The following is a 21,808-nucleotide window of genomic DNA, read 5'->3' on the forward strand; positions in this document are numbered from 1 at the left end:
GAAGCTTAATGAGGAAGGCTTCATTGCAGGACTGTTGAAAAAAATAATAATGATGCAGATCTTCAAGGAAATACAAATAAAACGCTCCCACATGTCTCCCTCAGTGTCATCAAAAGCAGATCTATCTAATTTAAATTAAACAATATAAATAAAAATACCACAATTTCCATTTTATTAATGGCATTTTAGCATGGTTTAGACACAAATAAATAAATAGACAAATAAATATTGTAATCTTGGCGGAGGTTGTCGTTTTGACGCATTTATTCTGAAGGAATTAGACCGGAAGTTTTTTCATGTAGCGCGGAACACGGAGTGGACTGAAGAGTGATAGCAATTTCTTGTTTTAGCTAACATGCGAATTGTAAATTCTGTAATGTAATATATGCTGAAACACTAGCTAGCTAGAAGCCAGAGAGCAATTGTTAGCATTGTATGACTGTACTGACTCATTTTCAAGGGCGTACTCAGAATAGGCTTCATCATATTGTTAGCTACCGGTTACCTAGATACCTAGCTGTTGTTGTTAAAACTCATAGGAAACCTAAACTTTATGTTAGATATAGCTTATTAAAAGCGTTTTTATGTCACCGTTAATGGTGTCAAAACGAAAACTTATATTTTGTACATTTTGTCATCATTGTTGAAAATGTTATGGTAAAGGTGTTTTAAAAAACACAATACAATATGGATAAGTCCACAGCGTTAAACACAGCAGACAAATGTTACATCTGCCTGAGTCACTTTGAACAGCAAACTGTGGCCTCTCTGCAGAACTGCCAGCATGTCTTTTGCCTTGAATGTATTCTCCAGTGGTCCCAGGTAAACACACACCTCACCTGTCACACAGGAAAATTGTGTTTATAATGTTTTCACTAGATTGATATTTTCTTCACTATGAAGAAATGATACAGTAACCTTCAGATGCAACTACTGATTGTTTCCCCTCATCATTTCATCTGTTGAATGCTTTTTCAAATGATTGGATGAGTCGTTCAATTTTAAAATGTCAGGGAACAGTGAAAAATGTTCAACTGAATTTCAAGCAGTTCCTATGGGACTGCTTACATGATTTACCATTTATCAGAATATTTGGGCATTAATGGATTAGATTAATCATGTCAGTTGTACAGCAGATCAGTCAGTAGTGAAGATAATCATTAGTTTTATTTATTTGATTTATTTGTAAGGGACAAGCACAGAAAAACATTGACAGAAGTGTCTGGTGTACATGTAAAAAACAAATAAAATGGAACAAATCACCTAAAAATTTGCAGCCTTTGTCTAAAATAAGATGCATGACCATCAAGGGAAAATATTTAGTTGTAACTGAAACATTTTGCTGCTCTGTCCTAAACCTCAGACAGCCAACACTTGCCCGGTGGATCGAATCAGTTTTGCCTTCATCCACCAGAGACAGTGTCCTGGAGGGGCCATTCAAAAGAAGGTGATTATTTGCGGCATGTGAAGGAACCTTTTCTGAGAAGTGTTTGGAAATATGAGAACTATGCTGGTAGCTAAACTGTTTGCGCTGCTGCAGATCAAAGTGAGGACACAGAAAAAAGATGCTAATGATGAAGAGGAGGCGAGCGATGCGGTTATCTGTGAGGAATGTGGACGGAGTGACCGCAGGCACCGGCTGCTCGTGTGCATACACTGTGATTCAGGGTATGGCATTACAGTACCAATGCACTCATCATGTAGTGTAGATTGTCTCAGCAGATTTTCTATTGTCATGATTCAACCCTCAGATGCTTATACTCTGGTCTTTGATGATCAGTTTATTTAAGTCATAGCAGAAGCGTAAGTCATACTTTAACGACTTGTACACTTTTCCACTCATGTTTTGTAACAGACGGAAAAACCTGGACTTGATGCCATGTTATCTACACTTGTTCGTGTTAAATTTAATCACAGAACATGTATGTATGTTTACAGGTATCATATGGACTGCTTGACACCATCATTAAACACAGGTCCTGAAGGTGACTGGATTTGTCCTGAGTGTGCAGCCAGTCCTCACCATACAGGTAAAGCTGTGTCTTTATACATATTTTGTTGATTATTGAAGTGAAAAAAGTAAATATAAAATCATGCATATTTCACATTACTGCCAATCACTTGTGTGGCCAAAGTAGTTGAACAACAGTGTTATGTGATGGGATGGGTGGACTATCAGGAATGGTACAATCAGAAAAAAAGAGCACAGGAATAGATTATGATTGATTATTACAAGATATTTTAATTTTATTTTTGTGAAATTGTCCCTGTACAGAGGAGTCAGTGGTGGAGGAGGAGATCAGCGATGGAGAATTAACCGACCTCTTAGCCGAAGTTGATGAAACTGCATCTACCAGCAGTCGCCTTCGGCCCTCGACCATCAATCGTCCCAGGCGCTCCACTGAACGACGACGCAGCACAAGGGTCCAGAGCAGAACCAGCAGCAATCCTAATCCTCGCCCGCAAACCTCTTTGGTCAGTTTAATATTTCGCAGAGTTTCATGTTTGTTTACTAGACAGCATGAGGTAAAAATGCAGAAGTCCCCATTCTCATTAAGTGATAATCTGTTGTTAGTGTGTACATTTTAAGTGACCAGCTCATTTTGGCTTTATAGTATGTGTACATACACATTATTGGAGTCGGTAGTACAGCAAAGTAAACCTTTAAGTGAGGGCTCAACAATATGACCAAAACATCACAATATTTTAACATTATTGCCATTATGATGGTATCTGACAATATTGCATCCTCTTACCCCGGTTCGTTCCTGTCATGTAGTATCATTACATTCGAGTCACAGAGCTAAAAATTTTTTTTTTTCCAAAAAATATATATATCAGGGGATCTTTGAAGAAACCCAGAAAGTTTATTAAATTTAACAACACTGACCACTGTTCTGAAGATATTTCCAGTGTCCTCAAAGATGCATTTAATCATCTGGATGAAAAAATATTCCCTTTGCTGCAAAAGTTGTGCCTTTGTTTCCTACCCAGGTAGCCAGGCATTATAAACAAAAGTGTTTATTTATATATATGTCACACATAAACTGTAAAGATGATTTTAAATGAAAATATGAAATAATAGTTGTTAACATCCCTCCTTACCTTAAATGTGTGTCCAGTGAAGACAGAGGATCCAGCACATTTGTCCAGGGCAGAACACATCATAAAAAATAGGCACATAAGCCTTAGTAAGTCTGTCCCAGAATATTTTTTCATCCAGATGGTTATAGGAGTCTTTGAGTATTCTGGAAATACCTTCAGAACAGCAGTAAGAACTATTAACTACTACTTTCTGGGCTTTTCAAAGATCAAGGTATTTATTTTCCAGGAAAACAGATGCTTTGCTCTGCGACATGAAAGTAATATTTGTATGCTCTGATATAAATAAAACAAAAATATTAACATTACTCATTTAAGTAGCCTGGAGTCTGCCACTAACTTGTTCTAGTAAGTACAGCAAAGGAAAATTCTTCAAGCAATCATCGGGGAGAGAGAGGGTCTCGTCTGAGGTTTCAGTCCATTTTACAGTGTGTGCAAGACAAACCTATCACAGTGCTGTGGCACTTAACCACGCTTCCTGCTCTGCAGAACGCCTTTTCAGAAACATGCACAGTTAGTTGTGGTGCAGAAAAAAACTCTCCATGAGTCAGTCAACCCTCTGCAGATAAGTTTGCAGCATCTTTGGTTGCATGTAAGTGAGGCAGGGTAACTGCTGGTGTTTGTGGTTACATTCTGTGCCCCATCATCTGTGTGGGTAACTGCTGCTGCCACTGCTTGTGTAAATGTTAGGTTATTGTGATTTCTGTTATACTGTACCTGGCCTAGAATCAGGGGTGAAGGGGTCACAAAGCACTAGGTTTGTTGTTGTGATTGCTCTTGAGAGGCTTATATCACTGTGTTCAGAGCTATAAGTACTCTTTGTAAGCTGGTAAATTTGGTTTGTGAGCTTGAGTGCCTGCTTGAGGTGCCTAATACTCTTCACCCGACTGGGTATCAGTGAGCCTGGGTATTTTGTAGATGTGGCTTTTTTTTACCCACTCAGGAACATCTCTGTGTAGCAGGTGTGTGTTTTTCCTCTCCACCAAAGACTTGAACTGTTGTTTTCCATTTCTGCAGCGGAGCCTGCACATGTTGATGTTTCATTGATGGGCTCGCAGTCAGTCAGATTATATTCCACTTTATTCTTTTTCCATGCAAACTAAAAGTTACTGTGTTTTTTTTTCCAGATGACAATTGCACGGTCAAACCAGGGGTTTTGAACACTTCTTTTTGCAAAATGTGAAATAAAAAAATGAGGGATGCGTCGACATGCTGGATCAGTAGCAGGGCTGATAGTGGCCTTCTTAAGCAGCTCAAGTATTTGTCAGTTACAGAGCTGATCTACACAAAATACAGATTCTTCATCTATCTCACTATAAAAGTCAGTGTTTCTGCTATCAGTTGCAGTACCACATTAATCTCTGGCCTCCTAATTAAACAATAAGAGATCTGAGCTCAGTAAAAGTGCTGATACTATACAGAATCCAGTTGTATAATAAAAGAAAAACTGCTACAATAAGAACTGGGATAAGGCAGTTTACAGTTCATTAAAATAATGACTAGCATTTATATCACACATCACAAATGAAATGTATCTCTCACAGCTTCTGTATCTCTGAAACAAGGGGAGGATGTCGATTTCCTTGATGTTTCAAAGATGTTTTCAAAGATGTTTCAGAATTTTTTTTAGATGGATTTAGTTTTTGTTCTGTCTCATGACATGATGTTTGTGTCATTCTATACACGTAATTTCCATTATGATGTCAATTTGTCTGTGAGCTTTAACTATGTACTGTATACAAAGACGAAATTAATTGATGACGGTACAAAAATGCTTCAACTTCAACAACGCTAGTGTTTAGTGCTATGATTTATCATGACTGTGTTTTCTTCTTGTTCTTCAGCATGTACCTAAATACCTCTTGAAAGCGTCACGGCCTCCAGTCACAACAGCTGAAGCAACTGCGCTTCATCACAGTGATACCAGCAGCGCTCCAGCCGGTAAATTATCTGACTGTCACTTCACTTCACAGTAGCTTCAAAAGTCTGTACATTCTTTCATATTCAACATGATCTGTTTTGCGTGTTTCACAGAGTTAGATACACCGAAAAGAAAAAGGGTTTGACTTGAGCTACTGACGCCAACAAGCAGAGAGGATGCTGCAAGACGGTCATCACTGCTGGTACATCTTAGTCGCGCTTGTCAGAAATGACCACAGGGTGGCAGCATTGTGTTAGTAGTTACGAACAACCATAAACCTCATGTGAAGGAACCTGAACTTTTTTGTTTCTTTTTTATTGTTTTCTGTCCTGTGTAAAAAAAAAAAAAAAACTGAGGGTGAATGTTTTCATTTTTACTTTATGTAAAAGATAAGGCTGACATTATGTAACACTTTGTTTATTGTCAACAAAAACTTTTAAAATACCAAAAAGCAATGTGTGAGTCTGTGTGTCAATACTTGTTAATGTCCCCGACGTGTTGGGCCGAGTTTAATTAATAATAAATGATTAGAAATAATCCTTAGGGGGACGTGAGTCACTGTACCAAATTTCATAGCAATCCATCTAACAGTAGAACCACACATGCCAACCTCATGGGGTAATTAAAGGCATGTCTGTACAAAATCTTGTCACAAACCATCCAGTAGATGTGGAGAATATTTGACAGGAAGCTTTGACCTGCGTGGTGTCGCTGGAAGGAGAGTGATTAGGATTCATCCTCTGGGCACCATGATAGTACAACAATTCATGGCAAATAGTTGTTGAGATATTTTAGTCTGGACCAAAGAAAGTGAACGATTATGTATTTTATGCCTTAATCTAACATACTGGGTGTGGGTAGACATTAAAGGTAGGTGGACTCTGGCCAAGGTAAGTATGCGAGGCAACTGAGGTGTCAGACAAATCAAAGACTCAGACTTCAAACAGGAAGCAGCTCCTCTGATCATCTGCAGGATCCCCTCATCCCGCCTCTCTCAGGAGCGCTGGGCCATCGCCTAGCAACACCAGCCTCAGTGATTTTCTCAGGATGTCGTGCAAGCTGAAACACAAGAGGAGGCTGTCTCAGTCACACACACACACTCAGATCTGCTGTTTATCATAATCTAATGTTGAATCCATCCTCTGATGTCCAAAAGCATTGTACTCTATGTTGAGACAAAAAACGACTTAATTTGAACTCATGAAATCATTCCACCAAGATATTGCTGAATTGATGTAACTGAGACCATGACGTGTGCTCAGACATCAGCATACTCCTGCACAGTGATTCCTCACGTTATAGTAAAGTTATTACAGCTCATATGTATAAAGTCTCTGTTAATTTGTGTGTGTGTGTGTGTCTGTGTGCGTGTGCGCGGTTATCCTAGTGTGTGTGTTATGATTCAGTGGGTGGGGACGTAACAAGCCTGCAGCTCATCTTGCCCTACTTTTCCCACCAAAACAACGTGCACAGAAAAACAAATGTTCACCTTCATTGGCCAGACATGTTTGCTAAGCAGAAGTGTTGAATTGAACAAAATGTCCTGGTTGAGACACTGTGAGGAGTGTAAACCCAAGTGTACACAACAGAGCACTCTGTTTCTTGTTTGTTGGTTTATTCTTACTTAGGCAATCACCTTAGGAACAGAAAGCAGTTACTTGCATAATTCATAACCCCACTTTCTACTTTCTACACTTTGTTTTCTTTATTAGCAGTTTTCCATTTAAAAGCCATTTTCAGTATTGAATAAACCTAATGGGTGATTGGCTACCTACCATTATATTAAATGTGTTCAAGGTTGTTATTTTTCAAGCCATTGCAACGTCAGTCTACCCCCCCCCCCCTTTGGTCTAGACTGAAATAGCTCACTAATAGAGCAGAGATTCACGGTGCTCAGAGGATGAATCCAAATAACTTCCTTTGACTTTTTCTCTTGAACCTCTTGCGTTGACATTTTGTGGTTTTGAGTGAAAAATCTCAACATATTGGATGGTTTACCATGAAATTTGGTACAAACATTCATGACTCATTCGTGGATGAGCTACTATCACTTTGGTGATCTCTTGACTTTTCATCTAGCGTCATCATCAGGTCCAAATTTCAGTTTGCCAAATAAAAAAACTAACTGTTGACATTCCCATCATCCTCAGCTGTACATTGTGTTCAGTGCTAATTTATCATATGTTAGCATGCTAACACGCTATACTAAAATATGATGAACATGATAAACATCTGCAAAACATCAGCATGTTAGCATTGTCATTCTGAGCATATGAGCATGCTGACATTAGCATCTAGGTCAAAAGCAAAAAAGTTGATTTTCCCAAAACGTCAAACTGTCTTAAAGGGATTTTTTTGTTGTTGTTGCTAAACAGGCTAGATTTGGATGAACAGGCTACATTCTTTTGTTGATTGAGCATTTGTCAAATTGTTTTTCTAAAGAATGAGCTACTTCGCTGCTGTAATGATATATTCACTGTCAGCAGTCAGTGACTGCGACCCTGCATGACCCAGGTCCCTGTTGTCCTTATATCTTGTGGTGAGGATTTAGATTGCTTTTGGTTATCTGAATATTTGATACTAGTCTTGCTGACACAGTGAAAGAGGCTTCCTGAAAACTACTTTCCTTTGTTTCTGTTCCAGCTGTTCCAGCTCTGACCCCGTACTCACCCTCTCCAGTCTTCATGGGATCCTGTCACTGTCTTCCTCACAGGAATCACTGACAGGAACAGCAGCCTTTTGAAGAGCCCTCCAGTGGATAAGGAGCTGGGCCTGCAGAGCTGAAGGGCTTTGGTGCCTGTAAAGCCTGTGACTCCTTAAGCAATTAGGCTTACCGTAACACGATTAACACACAATGGAGCCAAGGTCAAAACTTCTAATGACTGGCTGCTCCGGAGAAGGTCTGTTTATCAGTGCAGTATGTTCTTAAAGACTGACATGCTAAATGACAATGAGGTGACAGTGATGTGACTCTAGGGTATCTTCCATTCATGAATACAATCTGTTGTATAAAAATTCCCATATCTCATTTATTTAATCTGTACAAACATTAGAATGTCCAGCACATAACTCCTCCTAAATCAACTATTTACCCTGTTTTTTACCGTTGTAAGAACTGTGTCTCTAGAGATGGCATTGTCAGTCTCTCTGTCCTGATGATACTGTATCTTTTCCTTTAGTGCTGCCATGAGTTTGACATCTGTTGGATGGATTAATGTAATTAGGTGCACATATTTGGTCATTTTGAACTTTTTGTTTTATTACTTTTTGTTTTTGTTGTTGTTGCTGTTAGACTCATCTTGTTCACCTTTTCGACAGAGCCAAGCTAACCCTTTCCACCTGCTTGCAGTCTTTATGCTAAGCTAAGCTACCTATCTCCTGGCTCCAGTTTCATATTGTACAGCAAGGGAAAGTGGCATCAGTCTTCTGCTGATTGTCAAATTAAAATTGTAAAAATCCCCTGAAGTTATTTTTGCTGCAGCAGCAGTGATGCAGTGGAGCTGATGCTGGGAGGCCTCCCGACACCCGGGAGCAATGCTAAGAGCTGCAGAGGCAGAGAAGCACTCTCACTGAGACATCAGTGGCACGAGCTAATGTGCCTTGGCAGAGCTGCTAAATAAGTCAGCAGTGATGTTAGCATGATTGCAAACAGCTTCTGGTAATGTGTGTTTCAAACTCGGAGAGGTCATGGTGTCAGGGGTCTTTGGATGTGACCCAGTATGCTGAATGAGAATATAATTTATTAAAATAAGTATTATCATCAGAACATGCAATATAGTGATTCCCAGCCTCTTTGGCTTGTGACCCCATAAGATTAAGCAGTCTACTTGTGATCCCATCATCACTGGTTGCATTTATTTGAATATGTTTTCACCAGTAATTCACATGAAAAAAGCAAAAATTAGAGGAAGGTCTGAAAAAATTATTCTCATTTGGTGCAGCAGAAATATCTTTTCTGCTTTCCCCATCCGGTCAGTCATCTCTTGAGCCTTTAATTTTCTCTTGTGACCCTTTGTCAGGGTGTAGACCAGAGGTAGGAACCACTACTTAACTTATATATGGCACTTATTAGGTAATGGCAACTCGAATTTCCAAACAATTAGTGAAGAATTGATGTCAAACTGTGCACATTATAGAAGAAAACCCATTAAATCCTGTTGCACTTCACTTAGTACACATCACTACAGCGGTATGGGTGAACCTGGTGTGAACATTTGATAGAAAAAAACAAAATGAAAACTTGATATTACGAAGTGACAGAGCCCTGCAGACATCTCTATTCAACATAAACGAGAGAGATTGGAATTGAATTCTTAAAGAAATTGTTTGAGATCTCGAGAAATACTCTCCTTTGTTTTCTTGCCTTGAGCTAAATGAGAAGATTGATGCCACTGTCTTGTTGGTATGGTAATATGAAGCAGCTGATGAACTTAGCTTGGCATAAACACTGAAAAGAGCTCTGGCTCTGCAAATTGTTGTTTTTACACTTAGTGTTTTTGTGTGGTTTAAATATTGAAATATACATGCTTCCCTAAATGTTGAACTATTCCTTAACTAATTTAATTTGAACCTTTCTCTTAAGCTGGATAGAGAAATCTCCAGACAATATCGCACATATACTACAATACCATGATCATGCCAGTATGTCTCTATACTTTCAGCCACCTTTTAAGAACACTTTGCGCACACATACATTACCACCAGTGTGAGCACAGCAGTCCTATTGGAAGATAAAAATGAATTTAGAATAGAGTTGGGAATAAATTTTTGACCAAGTCAGTGCTGAGAAGACGTATGCATAATAAACAACATTCATCCAGCATGTGTACATGCCTCGTTGGTAGTGGCTTGTAGAGCATTGCACCTGCGGTCAAAAGGGATAACATTACAAGCTGTGTGCTCAGCAGAGCGACTCGCAGCTCTCTCTGGCAGACCAAAGCGGGGGGCAAAAGTAGGTCATCCTCCCAGAGACCCACACATCTCTCCCAGTGATTCCATGCTGCAGTTGTGCTTGTGTCTGCCATGAGAGGGCCGCTGATGGGAGAAAAAATGGGAGTCGACAGCTCCCTTCCCTATTTGTGTTGCTACACTGAGGCAGGGAAGCGTCATCCCTGCTCCTGGTGGATGTCACAGTGTTGGAAACAAAGGCAGCAGGAAATGGATCCTGAACAATCCATTAGCCCTACTGATATGATAGCTAGCAGCCTCTTTTGTTAATCATCTCACAGTCAATTTCAGTCATCGTATGACACCTAATCTGACCCAAAACCTCACTGGCTATCCTCCCAAATCTTAAATTAATAATTTTGGGAAATACATTTATTTCCTTTCATGCCAGGAGTTACATTGATACCACTCTTCTCATATCTGTCTGTTAAAAATAATGCTACAGCCAGCAGCAGGTTAGCTTAGCTTAGCACAAAAGGTGTAAACAGGAGGAAAACAGCTGGTTGTAAGAACATTAGCAGTTGTTCTCTGTCTGTCTGTTCTTTGAACTAAATGCTAACATCAGTCCGCCATCATGTTCAAAAATGACAATGCTAACATGCTGATGTTTAGTGGGTGTAATATTTAAAAATGTTCACCATCTTAGTTTAGAGTTTTAGCATGCTAACATTTGCCAACTGGCATAAACCAAAGTATTGGGCAAATTAAAAATTTGACCTGATGCTGGTGCTGGAGGAAAAGTTAAAGGATCAGCAAAGTTAGTACCAGTCATGCTAAACAAGGACAATTATAATTTTCAAGATATTTCACATAAAAAATGTCAGTCTCGTGGCAGAGCAAGAGGAAAAGTATGCGAGTTCAGCAAAGACATTAGGATTCATCATCTGAGGACAATGAATGTCATGGCAATCCATTAAATAATTGTTGAAATATTTCAACTTATTAACCAACATTGCCATCTCTAGAGCCAGGCTGCTAGCATGTCTAAAGCTGATTTAAAACCAGATGAGACTGATTCACTTTCGGAGTCACTTTTAACACACTCAACACGCTATATCGGATTTATATAATCTCTGCAATTACTTACCTTCAGAGGTACGGGTTTGTTACTGTAGGACAGAGCCTGGTTTGCTGTTTCCCTGTTTCTAGTTGTTGTGCTATAGTATGCTAACTGGCCTTTGAGCATATTAAAAAAATGACTGTACTTCTGCTGACAGTCAAAGACAACCTTTAAAGTGGCAGACATTAAAAAACTGTGGTCAAGAAGGCAGGCTCAAGTAATTTGTCACTTAAATACCCAATCAAATGAAAGCAGACTTTACAAAACTGATAATACGCCAACAGATCAGAGATACAACGATCAAGTTTCTCCTGCAGTAGGCACTTTTAATTCAGCCGACTGCTGACTCAACAGCTTTGAAAAGAAGCACTCAGTGCTTTGATCTCAGATTAGTAAAAGGAGCTGGGAATGAGGCAAAGAGGGAGAGGGAAATGAAGGATGATGGGGGGAGTCAAAAGACTTGGAAATTGAAGTTTTATTCCACAAAGCAGAGGAGGATATTTATGCAAGAAGCAAACATGAGACCACTGTGTTGGTGGGGTACCTGCCTTAGTGCTACAGACTTCTTCCATATCTGGTGATGGTCCTGCATGGTTTTATAGGTTAAGGTGGAATTGATTTTTGACCACCAGCTGAATTAAAATAAGACTATATTCAATAATAATATTTATCTGATGTTCAGGGAAGGAAAACCAATGGAATACTAGAGGGACACTGAGAGAGCGCAGAACTATGCCAAGGCTAATGTCAAACAATGTGAACCAGACCTCATAGAAAAAAATTGAAATTCATAGTAAATGATGAAGCCATGCTAGCAGCCCTGTGAGGCTCTGCTTAGACATACCACGTGTAATGCAATGAAAGTGCACTATAGGGTCATCCAAAACTTTTCCAGATATTTTACTCAAAACGAAAAATGTCAAAGTCATGAAGATGAAAAGTAACGAGCTCAGCAAAGTCACCGGGGAAGTTAAAATGTTGCTGGTGGCAGTAGATGATAAATCAGGGCAGGACATGTTATTGTGATTCATCTTCTGGGTACCTTGAATGTCTCCCTGAAATATCATGGCAATTCATTCAATAGATATTGAAATACTGGACCAACCCACCAGCTGACATTGCCTTCCCATGAGCTAGTATCTTTCCTCCAAAGATTTCAGTGAATGACGGTGGCATTTAGTCAAGACACCTCTGCTGAGAGTCGATGAGATCATCTCCATTCATGGCCTGAGCTCCAGCCTTTTTAAAGCCCGGATAGGAAGGAACAATGACGCTCTATGAAAACCTGCAATGAAATCCCAAGCACGCGCTCTTTCTCCAAGCTTTCCTATTTCCTGTGAATTAATAATAGCCCTGCTGGGGAAATAGATGCACTCAAGATACCCTCATTTAACAACTGCATGGTAAAGCGGTATGATATAGCAACCCTACAATGTGTTAAACATGTAAAGCTTTCTTTTAAATGTTTGGGAATCAAGGAATTAGTTTCAGTGACTCAGGCTTTTACATTAAATAGATGTCGCAGCTTGCACAGCAGTAAAACACGATGATCTGACATGACAAACATACCATACTGTATCAAAGGTGTGAAAAGATGAGTGGTTTGAATGTGACTATAGGGAGCACCAAGAACCATTAGCAGTAACTGAAGCTATTGTGGGTGGTTGCTTATTCATAGCTTGAGTTAACACAGCAGAGAGTATAAAAATACCTTCATCACACATCTCTTAATTAATAAACCCCATGGTCATCGCTGGATTAACCCCCAAGGGGGCCCCTTTGTTGGACCACCACTATACCCCCCTCCTTACTCTATACTATTTGATACTAAGAAGAGTTTGAAATTGCAAAATTACATGTGTATTGAGCTGTGGAACTAAAATTAATATTTTGTCCAGACACACGGAGATGCTTCCAGATGCTTTGGATGTGGATGATTGTCCTCCAGGAGTCCCAGCCTCCTCCTTGTGTCTTTCTCTCCCTCAGAGTGTTTGTTTCCTTCTCTGAGATGTGTGAATGATGTGCTTGGTATTGCCTCTTGTATGTTTGTGTAGTCTTGTCCTCTTTCCAGGTCTTCATGATGGAGAGGAGGTTATGTGGCTCAGGTCCTATCTGTGGGCCGCACCTGGAAGTTATTGTTCTATGTCCTCCCAGATATATTCTCCATGAATGCTTACAATAATGTTGTCATCCTGACTGTCCACACTGTAAATCTACTGTATCACTCTATTCTGTGCACACAGCATCTATTGCATGTCTGTCCATCCTGGAAGAGGGATCCCCCCCTCTGTTCCTCTTACTGAGGTTTCTTCCACCTTTTCCTTTTATTATTTTTTTCTTTTTGTGGGGGCAGTTTGTCCTTGTCCGATTCAAGGGTCTAAGGATAGAGGGTTTCACAGTGCTGTACAGATTGTTAAGCCCCTTGAGGCAAATTTGTGATTTGTATCGGGCTGTATAAATAAAATTTGACTTGACCTTTTAGGATGAAAAGATACTCCCAAAATAATGATTTTTTTATATAGCTTAATTCATGCAATGAATGCAGCTCAAAGTGCCTTCCACAATAAACAAAAAAAAAGACAAAAGACAAAAAACAATCATTTAAAAGATATGAAAATTGAAAAAAAATATGAAAGGACACAAAATACTAGGTTTAGAAAACTACAATCATGGCGTTTAACAGCTTGAAAAGGGTTATGGTAATGGGAGTTTTGGTAATGGTAGTCATCGTAATAGCGGTTGCGCAAAAGCACAGTTTCCCAGTAAAGCAACTGAACAGTAGCCTATTTTAGATGATAAGTGTTACAGGCTGGAATCAGTGCGTCGAATGTGTTGAGATCAAAACTCCGACCGTAGGAGGAGCACCTGAATGCAACACGAGGTCCAGTACTGAGTGAAGCGGCACGAGATCCTCAGAGGAGGACTGGCTGAGTGAGGGAGCGAGCCGCTGCAGGAGCAGAAGACCGAGGGAGGATCGCAGTGTCGGATACTAACATCTCTACTTTAATCTGCACAGGAGATGAAATCCACATTTTAAGCGCGCGAAAAAACTTTACTCCAGCCCGACAAAATGACGGTGGATTTTGAAGATTGCATTAAAGATTCACCCCGGTTTAGGTAAGAACATGAAACTCAGTATCCCACTTTTTCCTCTCGTTGAACTGGTGAACGCCACAGTTCTCATGCAGGCTGGTGTTTGCTGGTTGATTCACTCATTACTGAATCCAGGCTGTGTGTGTGTGTGTGTGTGTGTGTGTGTGTGTGTGTGTGTGTGTGTGTGTGTGTGTGTGTGTGTGTGTGTGTGTGCGTGCGTGCGTGCGTGCGTGCGCGCGTGCGCGCGCGTGCGTGCGTGCGTGTGTGTGCGCGCGCGCGTATGTGTGTGTCCTCTCTGCATGTGGCACGTTGGACTAAATTGCGACACGTTGCACTGAAATCTCAGCGCGATTAATACCTCGATCCGATAAATGGTGGATTACAATTACATTTCGGAGCATCTGTCAGATGTGTACGCATTTTCACAGCCTCCAGGTCAGTAATGTCCTACAGTAGTCATGATGATGATAATGGTGATGATGGTGATGGTGAGCGATGCAGCCGTTTGAGTTGTCACATGGACTCACTCACTGACTGGGAGCAGACGAAATCAAAGTCATAGCTGTTCTGCGTTGATTTCCACCCCCATGCTGCCACACTTTGTTTGTTTGTTTGTTTGTTTATTAATCAATCAGCATCCATTTGAGAACCACGTGTGGTTCAGGACATCCCTGACTGTTGCCTACAGTGCTGGAAAGTAACTAAGTATATTCACTTAATTTACTGTAGCTTCCTTCAGTTCAGATTTTAGGTACTTGAACATCACCATTGTATACCTCTACTCCACTACATCCCTGCACTACAATTAAACAGGTTTAGATAATTTACTAATTAAGAAATCAACACAAGAAGAGCTGAAATGATTAGTCAGTTAATCCCTAGTAAATTGATTGCCAGAAAATGAATTGGCAGCTATTCTGATAATTCAACTTTCATGCAAAAAAAAGCCAAATATTTCATTGTTACTGCTTCTCAGAGGTGAGGACTTGCTGCTTTTCATTTTGATAATAATTCCAATGGTTGTACAGAAAAGTATTGTGAATGTGAACATGTCACTTTAGGCATTCCTCACTATTTTACAATCAAAATTCAATAACAGTCAGGAGTTTAATCCAATATGAAAATAATACTTGCAGCCCCCAAATGAAGTAGTTAAGAATGAGCTCCAGCTCATCTGACAAGAACAGTAAGATGCTGCATGAGTAATGATTTGATATTTAATACTATAACACTCACATCGGCCACTTTTCTGCTCTAAGTGCTTTTACTTTTCATACTTTTACATAAGTAACATTCTCCATGCTGAACATTTACTTGTACTGGAGTATATTTACAGTGTGGTAAGGATCTGAATACTTGTCCGCCACTGTTTCCCTATAATGTGATATCATAAAGTCCTAATGCAGAAGAAATAAAGGTAAAATTCCTCATAACATTTAGACTTCCACCATAAATGAGCTGCTGTCCAAAGGATGCAGGTTAAAGTAGGGCTGCAGCTAATGATTATTCTCAGTATCAATTAATCATGTGGTTTACAACATGTCAGAGAAAAAGTGGAAAAGTCCTCTCACATTTTCCTAAAGCCCAAGGTGATGTTTTCAGATGTCTTGTTTTGTCTGACTCTATTCAGTTCACTTTCACAGAAGACTGAGAAAAGCAGCACATCAGCTACATCTAGAAGCTAGAACCAGTGAATGTTTGGGATTTTTGCCTAAAAAAATAATGACTTATGTGATTGATCAATAATCAAAATAGTTGCTGATTAATACTCTGTCCGTTGTCTAATGCTGAATGGATCGATTGTTTCAGCTTCAGTTCAAACAGTGTCACTAATGATTGGATCAGAGGAAACTGAAGGTTTCCACTCAGTCTGTGCCAAAGCCTCTGACCGCCGTGCACCAAAGGTTACATAAATAAAGCAGGAATTTTCTACACCCACATCTAAACCTGGTCCTCTGCTCCCAAACAGTCAAGAGCCTCTCAGGCTGCGAGGGGAGTCTGAGCCAAGGTCCTTTCAGGGTCCTCGCACAAAAACAAGTGGATATGAAATTACTTTAAATGTTAATAGATTGTATTTCAGTCTTATTTCTTATATTTTTACACTGTATTCCTGTGTATTAGATGGTGAAATAATAATGATGATCATTTTTCAGAAGCTCGAACTTCTCTTTAATAATATTTTGAGTGATTATCACTGAGGATTTGTACATTTTTATAGGCACATGTCATTTTTCTTTGTAGTTTGGTTTCCTGGCAGCTTTGTACTTTGTTAAATTGACAAAATGAGAGGTCAGACTTGTAGCTGAGTTTGCGCTGAAGGAAAGGTCACCGTGCATGTGCAAAAGGTGCTGAACACACACAAAGTATTATTATATGACATTGTTACCGTTGAAACTGATGCACCAGTGCGTTAGCAGCATTTGTAGCTGGTGGAGTTGGTAGTTTAGTGGTTCCCACTGTAGGTGCCGGGCCCCTTCAAAGGGTCACAAGATAAACCTGAGGGGTCATGAGAAGATTAAGGGCTTTGCTCAAGGGCACCACAGAGCTGTTGATGAGGGTTGGATAAATTCTGCTCTTTCTTTCTTTCTTTCTTTTTTTTTTGGGGGGGGGGGGGGGGGTTATTTTATTCTGATAGTAAAGGGGGAAATAGACAGGAAAGAGAGGGGATGACACGCAGCAAAGACCCAAACCCTTGGCCGCTGCTGCCAGGACCGAGCCCGTGTGGTACACGCTCCACCAGGTGAGCCGCCGAGGCGCTCCCAGTTCTGCTCTTTCACTTTTCCCACTTAGATCCTGCTCGTCCGACCTTTCGGTCACAAGTTTTTGCTCCTCTAACCTTCCACCGTTTTCTTTAATATTTGCTGTTTTTGTGAAATATCGGGCCTCTAATTCTAAGAAGAAATAAGTCTTTGGTGGATCTGCTAACAACTCATAGACACCTGAGACATGACAAATTGCTTCAGCTACAAACTGCTTTTTTGCAACGCATCAGCCCAAAAAAACAAAAAGGTCGTGAACCACTGGTTCATGTTTAACAGTGCACTCAACACAACATTTCTCAAGCTTTGGTAACTTCTGTTCACAGCTGTTAAGTAAATGTAGCGGATTACAAAGTAGCATAAAATGGAAATACTCAAGTAGAGTACCAAAGTGAATATACTTGGTTCCTCTCCGACACTGCACTTGTGTGCTCCCGGAGATAAAATCTCTGCTCCCAAATCAAAGACGTCCAGACTTGGCAGCAGCACCTTAATGACTGCCATCTGGAGCCGGAGAAAAAGGCACATCTCAGGAAGCGCTGAGTGAAGGGTATTTGCACTAACCACCTCTTTTCCTCGTTTCATATGCTAAGCAGCGCAGCGAAACAAGCTGCATGCTAAAGAGTCACCTACCTCATTATTTACAGCTCTGAGATGCCTCATTGTTTCATGTTTTTTCTCACATGGGTGAATGAGAATATCTCCTCTATCTGGCTGGAGCTGTGAATGTGCAGCCCCATGTACCGTGCTGGAGAAAGATGTTCCTGTTTGCTCAAGTTATTGTGAGCCTTTTTTTTTTTTTTTCCAGTTTATGTTATGAGTCTTTTATCTGCTGCCCCGCAATGTTTAAATGACTATAAGACGCAGTGAAAGAGACGTGTTCTTGTTGCCACTGAAGCCTGTAACAGTGTTTTCAGAGAACATTCAAGCGGCTCCTTTGTGGAGCTAAAAGCAGAACTACAGTATGAGGCGTTATGTAACAACCCTGGAGGTGGATGACTGGAAGGAAGCAGCAGGCCCAGAATACAGGAAAATCGAGGCTTTTCACTATGAGCGTTGGCATGACACACCGCTTCCCACACATGTAAAATCATGCAGGAAATCAGTTCTGCGCAATTACCTCTGACATATCCCAGAATCCTCTGTTTATTAGCTCGAGCTTTGGCCTTTTAATGATCGATCACTCAGTTCGCTGTCAAAGACGGGGAGCAAAACGGCAGACGGTGAAGTTCTTCTCTCCCTCCCAAAGCTGCTGTTTAAGCACTTCCCAACGACATGACAAATAACCAGATCCCTCCAGCAAACTGTTTGTTTAGTCTCTATGGATACTCTGACTCGGACAGATGTCAAGATTGCAACCAGTGATGCTCTCCACATCTGTTCTGAGAAAGTGGTCTGTAAGGGATACAAGGCCACAGGAACTTTCGTGTTTGTGTTTGCTCCGGCACAACACTGGCAACACGCAACGTTTGAGCTGTTTTCTCCCCACTGACGCGTTAATTTGAGGTCACACTCACATACTGTTGGAAGATAATAGATGAAGGGTCTTGGCAACCAGTGACATCTATGCTAGTTCATACAAAATGTATCATGGCTGCAACAAATGATCATTTTCATTAGTGATTAATGTACCTATCATTTCAGCGATCAAGTGGTTGGGGAATAAAATGCCGCTCGTCATTCTCCTGAGTCCATGACAACCTTTTATTACGTCTTGTTTAGCCTGACCAACAGTTTAAAACCCCAACATATTCAGTTTACCATGATAGAAAAGTAAGAAAATGAAAACAAAATCATTTGAGAAGGGAGCCGCAGTCATTAGTCGATCATCAGAAAAGTTATCGACGACTGTTTTCAAAATCAAATAATCATTTTAGCCGTTTTCTTAAGCAAAACTCCCAAAATCCACTTGTTCTGGCTGAAGTTTTTCTGTGTTGTACATAAAAGTACATGTAATATTTTTGGATTTTGGACTGGACGGACATTTGAAGATGTCTCAGCCATTATAAAAGACATTTTCCACGACTTTCTCTTGATATTTTTCACTTTTTTGGGACAAAGTGATGAATCAGTTAATCAGGAAAATAACCTGCAGATTAATGGATAATGGAAATAACAATTTAGTTGCAGCCCTTTTTTGAAAATCAGTCAACCCTGTCTCCTAATAATTACATTTATATACAACTAATCGGCAACAGCAAACATCTTTTGAAGGCAACATAACTGCGACTTGATTATGTTTTGGGTTTCTGTATTTGTTTTCTGACAGAATATCTGATCTCACAGTACAATATCCACTTGTAGTGCCTACAGCATTATTGTTATTTTTATTAGATTTTTTAAGCGTTTTCATGGTTATGTTTAGACTCTCACCAAAGTGCTTTTGTTGTCTGAACCTAAACCACAGACAGGACTGTGGATGTGAACCCTGGTCTCTGGGGCCAGAACCACCTCCAGGAGACTTGCTGACATTAATAAATGTAGCAGGTCATACATAAAAAAAAAAACAAAAAAAAACAAGTTCAATCTGAACACTGTCCAGGCAGCGATTACATCTGTCATCAAAATGTAATTTAGAAAACAGTTTAGTAGTGTATGAATGTAATTTTGGGTTGAACCAGTGAAAAGGAATAACTTTATAAACACTGTATTGGTCAAGCCACAGTCTGACTTTTATTTCTCAGCCCCTTGGTTTTGTTTTACGCTATTAAATGCTCTAAACTTGCAGGAAGCGCTATGAATGGCTCTAGTATGTATGCTGAGCTTGAGAGGATATTTCTTTAATGGCCTTTTTGCCATGTGGCGGGATTTACAGTGTCCCCGATGGTCCTTTCCCGTGTCCTAACAGTCCTCCAGCAGAATATGACTATTGTCCAGAGAGCGTCTTACTTCCGCTGAGAGACAGACTCTTTTCTCTGCGTTTCAATGGTCCAGGGTGGAGAGACATCCCCCCCCCCCCTCCCATGTGAACAGCTTGGGGCGGAGAGCTGAGGCGAGGCTGCCTTCATGGTGATGGGCTTGTCATTGACTCACAGAGCGCAGCAGAGAGCCCCGACAGGCGGGGGAATCCAAGGCCAATGACCTGTGGTGCTAGCTGCTTGTGTCTGTGAGAGAATGACTGGATGGATGGATTTGTGACTCAAAGTCAGATGACAGCCTGGGGTAGGGGGGTGTGGGGGGGGGGNGGGGGGGGGGGTGCATGCATGTTAAATTCCTGGAGATGCCTGGTTTGAAGGAATGCCAAGCATCTGGTGTAATGTCTTGCCTTGTAGGGGTGAATTAACTACGCCTGTTAAAATTAAGTACATAATAAGAGATTTAGTAAGTTGTGAATTCAGTGAATACCAGATGTACAGGAGGAATGAGAGATGACTGAGGGATGTGGCTGAAATTGCTAAATGTGGTAAATGTATGGAGAATCACATAGAAAATGAACAAATTGATATTCAGTGCATGAAATTTCTTTTCGAATGGAAAAAAGAGCAAGTGGTGAAAACAAATGTTTCACAACTCATTTTGTTAGTTTTTAAATAAATATGATGAAGAAGAAATCAGTTATTTAAACAACAGCAACAGATTTATGAACTGGTCCGTTTTCAAGCAAAAACAACAGACCATAAGCAATGAATTATGAAAATGCTTGTTAGTTGCACTCGGAAAAACAGTAACATGATTAGAAATGGGGTTCAATAGTATTTCATTGAATTTGAATCTGGTATGGAATCCCTTATCAAACCTTATTATTATTACCTTATTACATTTCAACATATGAATGTAACTAAAGACTAATTCAAGATTTCTAATCACAATTTGACGTCAGAAATGCTACAGCGTCCTAATGACATGAGCTGCATCATATAGGAAATGTAACCAAATCTATCTGGTATGTTCAATGACCAACCGTAACTGACTGTAAGAGCAAGTTGTCACGATAGGATTTGACTGAAAGTCAATAGATGATAAAACTGGGGCTGCACTATCTATTTCTTTTCTTGATTTAAAAGTTTCATCTATAAAATTTGAGACAATAGTGAAAAATAATCCTCACAATTTCCAAAGAAAAAAACAAAGATGATGTCATCAAATAGTTTGTACAATCATNAGACCATAAGCAATGAATTATGAAAATGCTTGTTAGTTGCACTCGGAAAAACAGTAACATGATTAGAAATGGGGTTCGATAGTATTTCATTGAATTTGAATCTGGTATGGAATCCCTTATCAAACCTTATTAGGTTTACATTTCAACATATGAATGTAACTAAAGGCTAATTCAAGATTTCTAATCACAATTTGACGTCAGAAATGCTACAGCGTCCTAATGACATGAGCTGCATCATATAGGAAATGTAACCAAATCTATCTGGTATGTTCAATGACCAACCGTAACTGACTGTAAGAGCAAGTTGTCACGATAGGATTTGACTGAAAGTCAATAGATGATAAAACTGGGGCTGCACTATCTGTTTCTTTTCTTGATTTTCTTCATCTATAAAATTTGAGACAATAATGAAAAATAATCCTCACAATTTCCAAAGAAAAAACCAAAGATGATGTCATCAAATAGTTTGTACAATCACAATGTGTCAAAAGTCTTCACTTGAGAGAAACTGGAGCCATCAAATGTCCAGTTAACTTCCTGTGCACCAATGATTAATCAACAGATCGAAAGTTTTTCAGTCTACATCCAGCTGCTGTTTGACTAAGATCAAATCTATGTGTCAGCGCTCAGTATTAGACCGTGTCCAAACTGGGCAAGTTTTTTGAGCTCCATTCTTCCATACTGTTCAATGTTTAGTGAACTGGAAACTACCAGGATTTTTTTTAAATATATATTTCAAGATGTTCTCTAACCATCTGTCTACCAATTCTCTGTGGGGAAGGAGTTTTCAGTTGGATTTCATTCACTGACTTCGTATTTAATAC

The 21,808-nt window shown here is 39.9% G+C and overlaps 2 protein-coding genes across 8 annotated transcripts in view; both read left to right on the top strand.

Annotated features, from left to right (window-relative positions):
• The first annotated feature begins 323 nt into the window (after positions 1 to 323).
• On the top strand, positions 324 to 7,800 carry LOC111235091 (PHD and RING finger domain-containing protein 1-like). Of its 3 annotated transcripts, XR_002665665.1 has the most exons (8): positions 324 to 822; positions 1,364 to 1,447; positions 1,541 to 1,668; positions 1,939 to 2,030; positions 2,276 to 2,475; positions 4,947 to 5,043; positions 5,137 to 5,225; positions 7,667 to 7,723. XR_002665665.1 is itself a non-coding variant. In XM_022763410.1 (7 exons), the coding sequence occupies exons 1-7, from the start codon at positions 688 to 690 to the stop codon at positions 7,744 to 7,746; spliced, it is 816 nt and encodes a 271-aa protein (XP_022619131.1). In that variant the 5' UTR covers positions 324 to 687; the 3' UTR covers positions 7,747 to 7,800. The 3 variants fall into 3 exon arrangements, 2 of the variants coding, with proteins under 2 accessions (XP_022619131.1, XP_022619132.1); XM_022763410.1 differs by lacking the exon at positions 5,137 to 5,225 and having other exon boundaries at positions 7,667 to 7,800; XM_022763411.1 differs by lacking the exon at positions 7,667 to 7,723 and having other exon boundaries at positions 5,137 to 5,422.
• Positions 7,801 to 13,976: 6,176 nt separating this feature from the next.
• The window catches only part of LOC111234931 (arf-GAP with coiled-coil, ANK repeat and PH domain-containing protein 3-like), a 76,207-nt gene continuing 68,375 nt past the window's right edge, over positions 13,977 to 21,808 (top strand). For all 5 annotated transcript variants that reach the window (XM_022763157.1, XM_022763158.1, XM_022763159.1 and 2 more), the window contains exon 1: positions 13,977 to 14,147. In XM_022763157.1, coding sequence (XP_022618878.1) covers positions 14,101 to 14,147 — 47 coding nt within the window. In that variant the 5' untranslated portion in view covers positions 13,977 to 14,100. The remainder of the gene's footprint in view (positions 14,148 to 21,808) is intronic.

Source organism: Seriola dumerili, unplaced genomic scaffold (genome assembly GCF_002260705.1).
Source record: "Seriola dumerili isolate Sdu_G_001 unplaced genomic scaffold, Sdu_1.0 BDQW01000468.1, whole genome shotgun sequence".
Taxonomy (NCBI): Eukaryota; Metazoa; Chordata; class Actinopteri; order Carangiformes; family Carangidae; genus Seriola; species Seriola dumerili.

Coding starts and splice junctions, on each gene's coding strand:
- LOC111235091 (XM_022763410.1), top strand. CDS start 688: ATGGATAAGTCCACAGCGTTAAACACAGCAGACAAATGTTACATCTGC. Junction 823..1,363: donor GTATTCTCCAGTGGTCCCAG/GTAAACACACAC, acceptor CCTAAACCTCAG/ACAGCCAACACTTGCCCGGT. Junction 1,448..1,540: donor GAGGGGCCATTCAAAAGAAG/GTGATTATTTGC, acceptor GCGCTGCTGCAG/ATCAAAGTGAGGACACAGAA.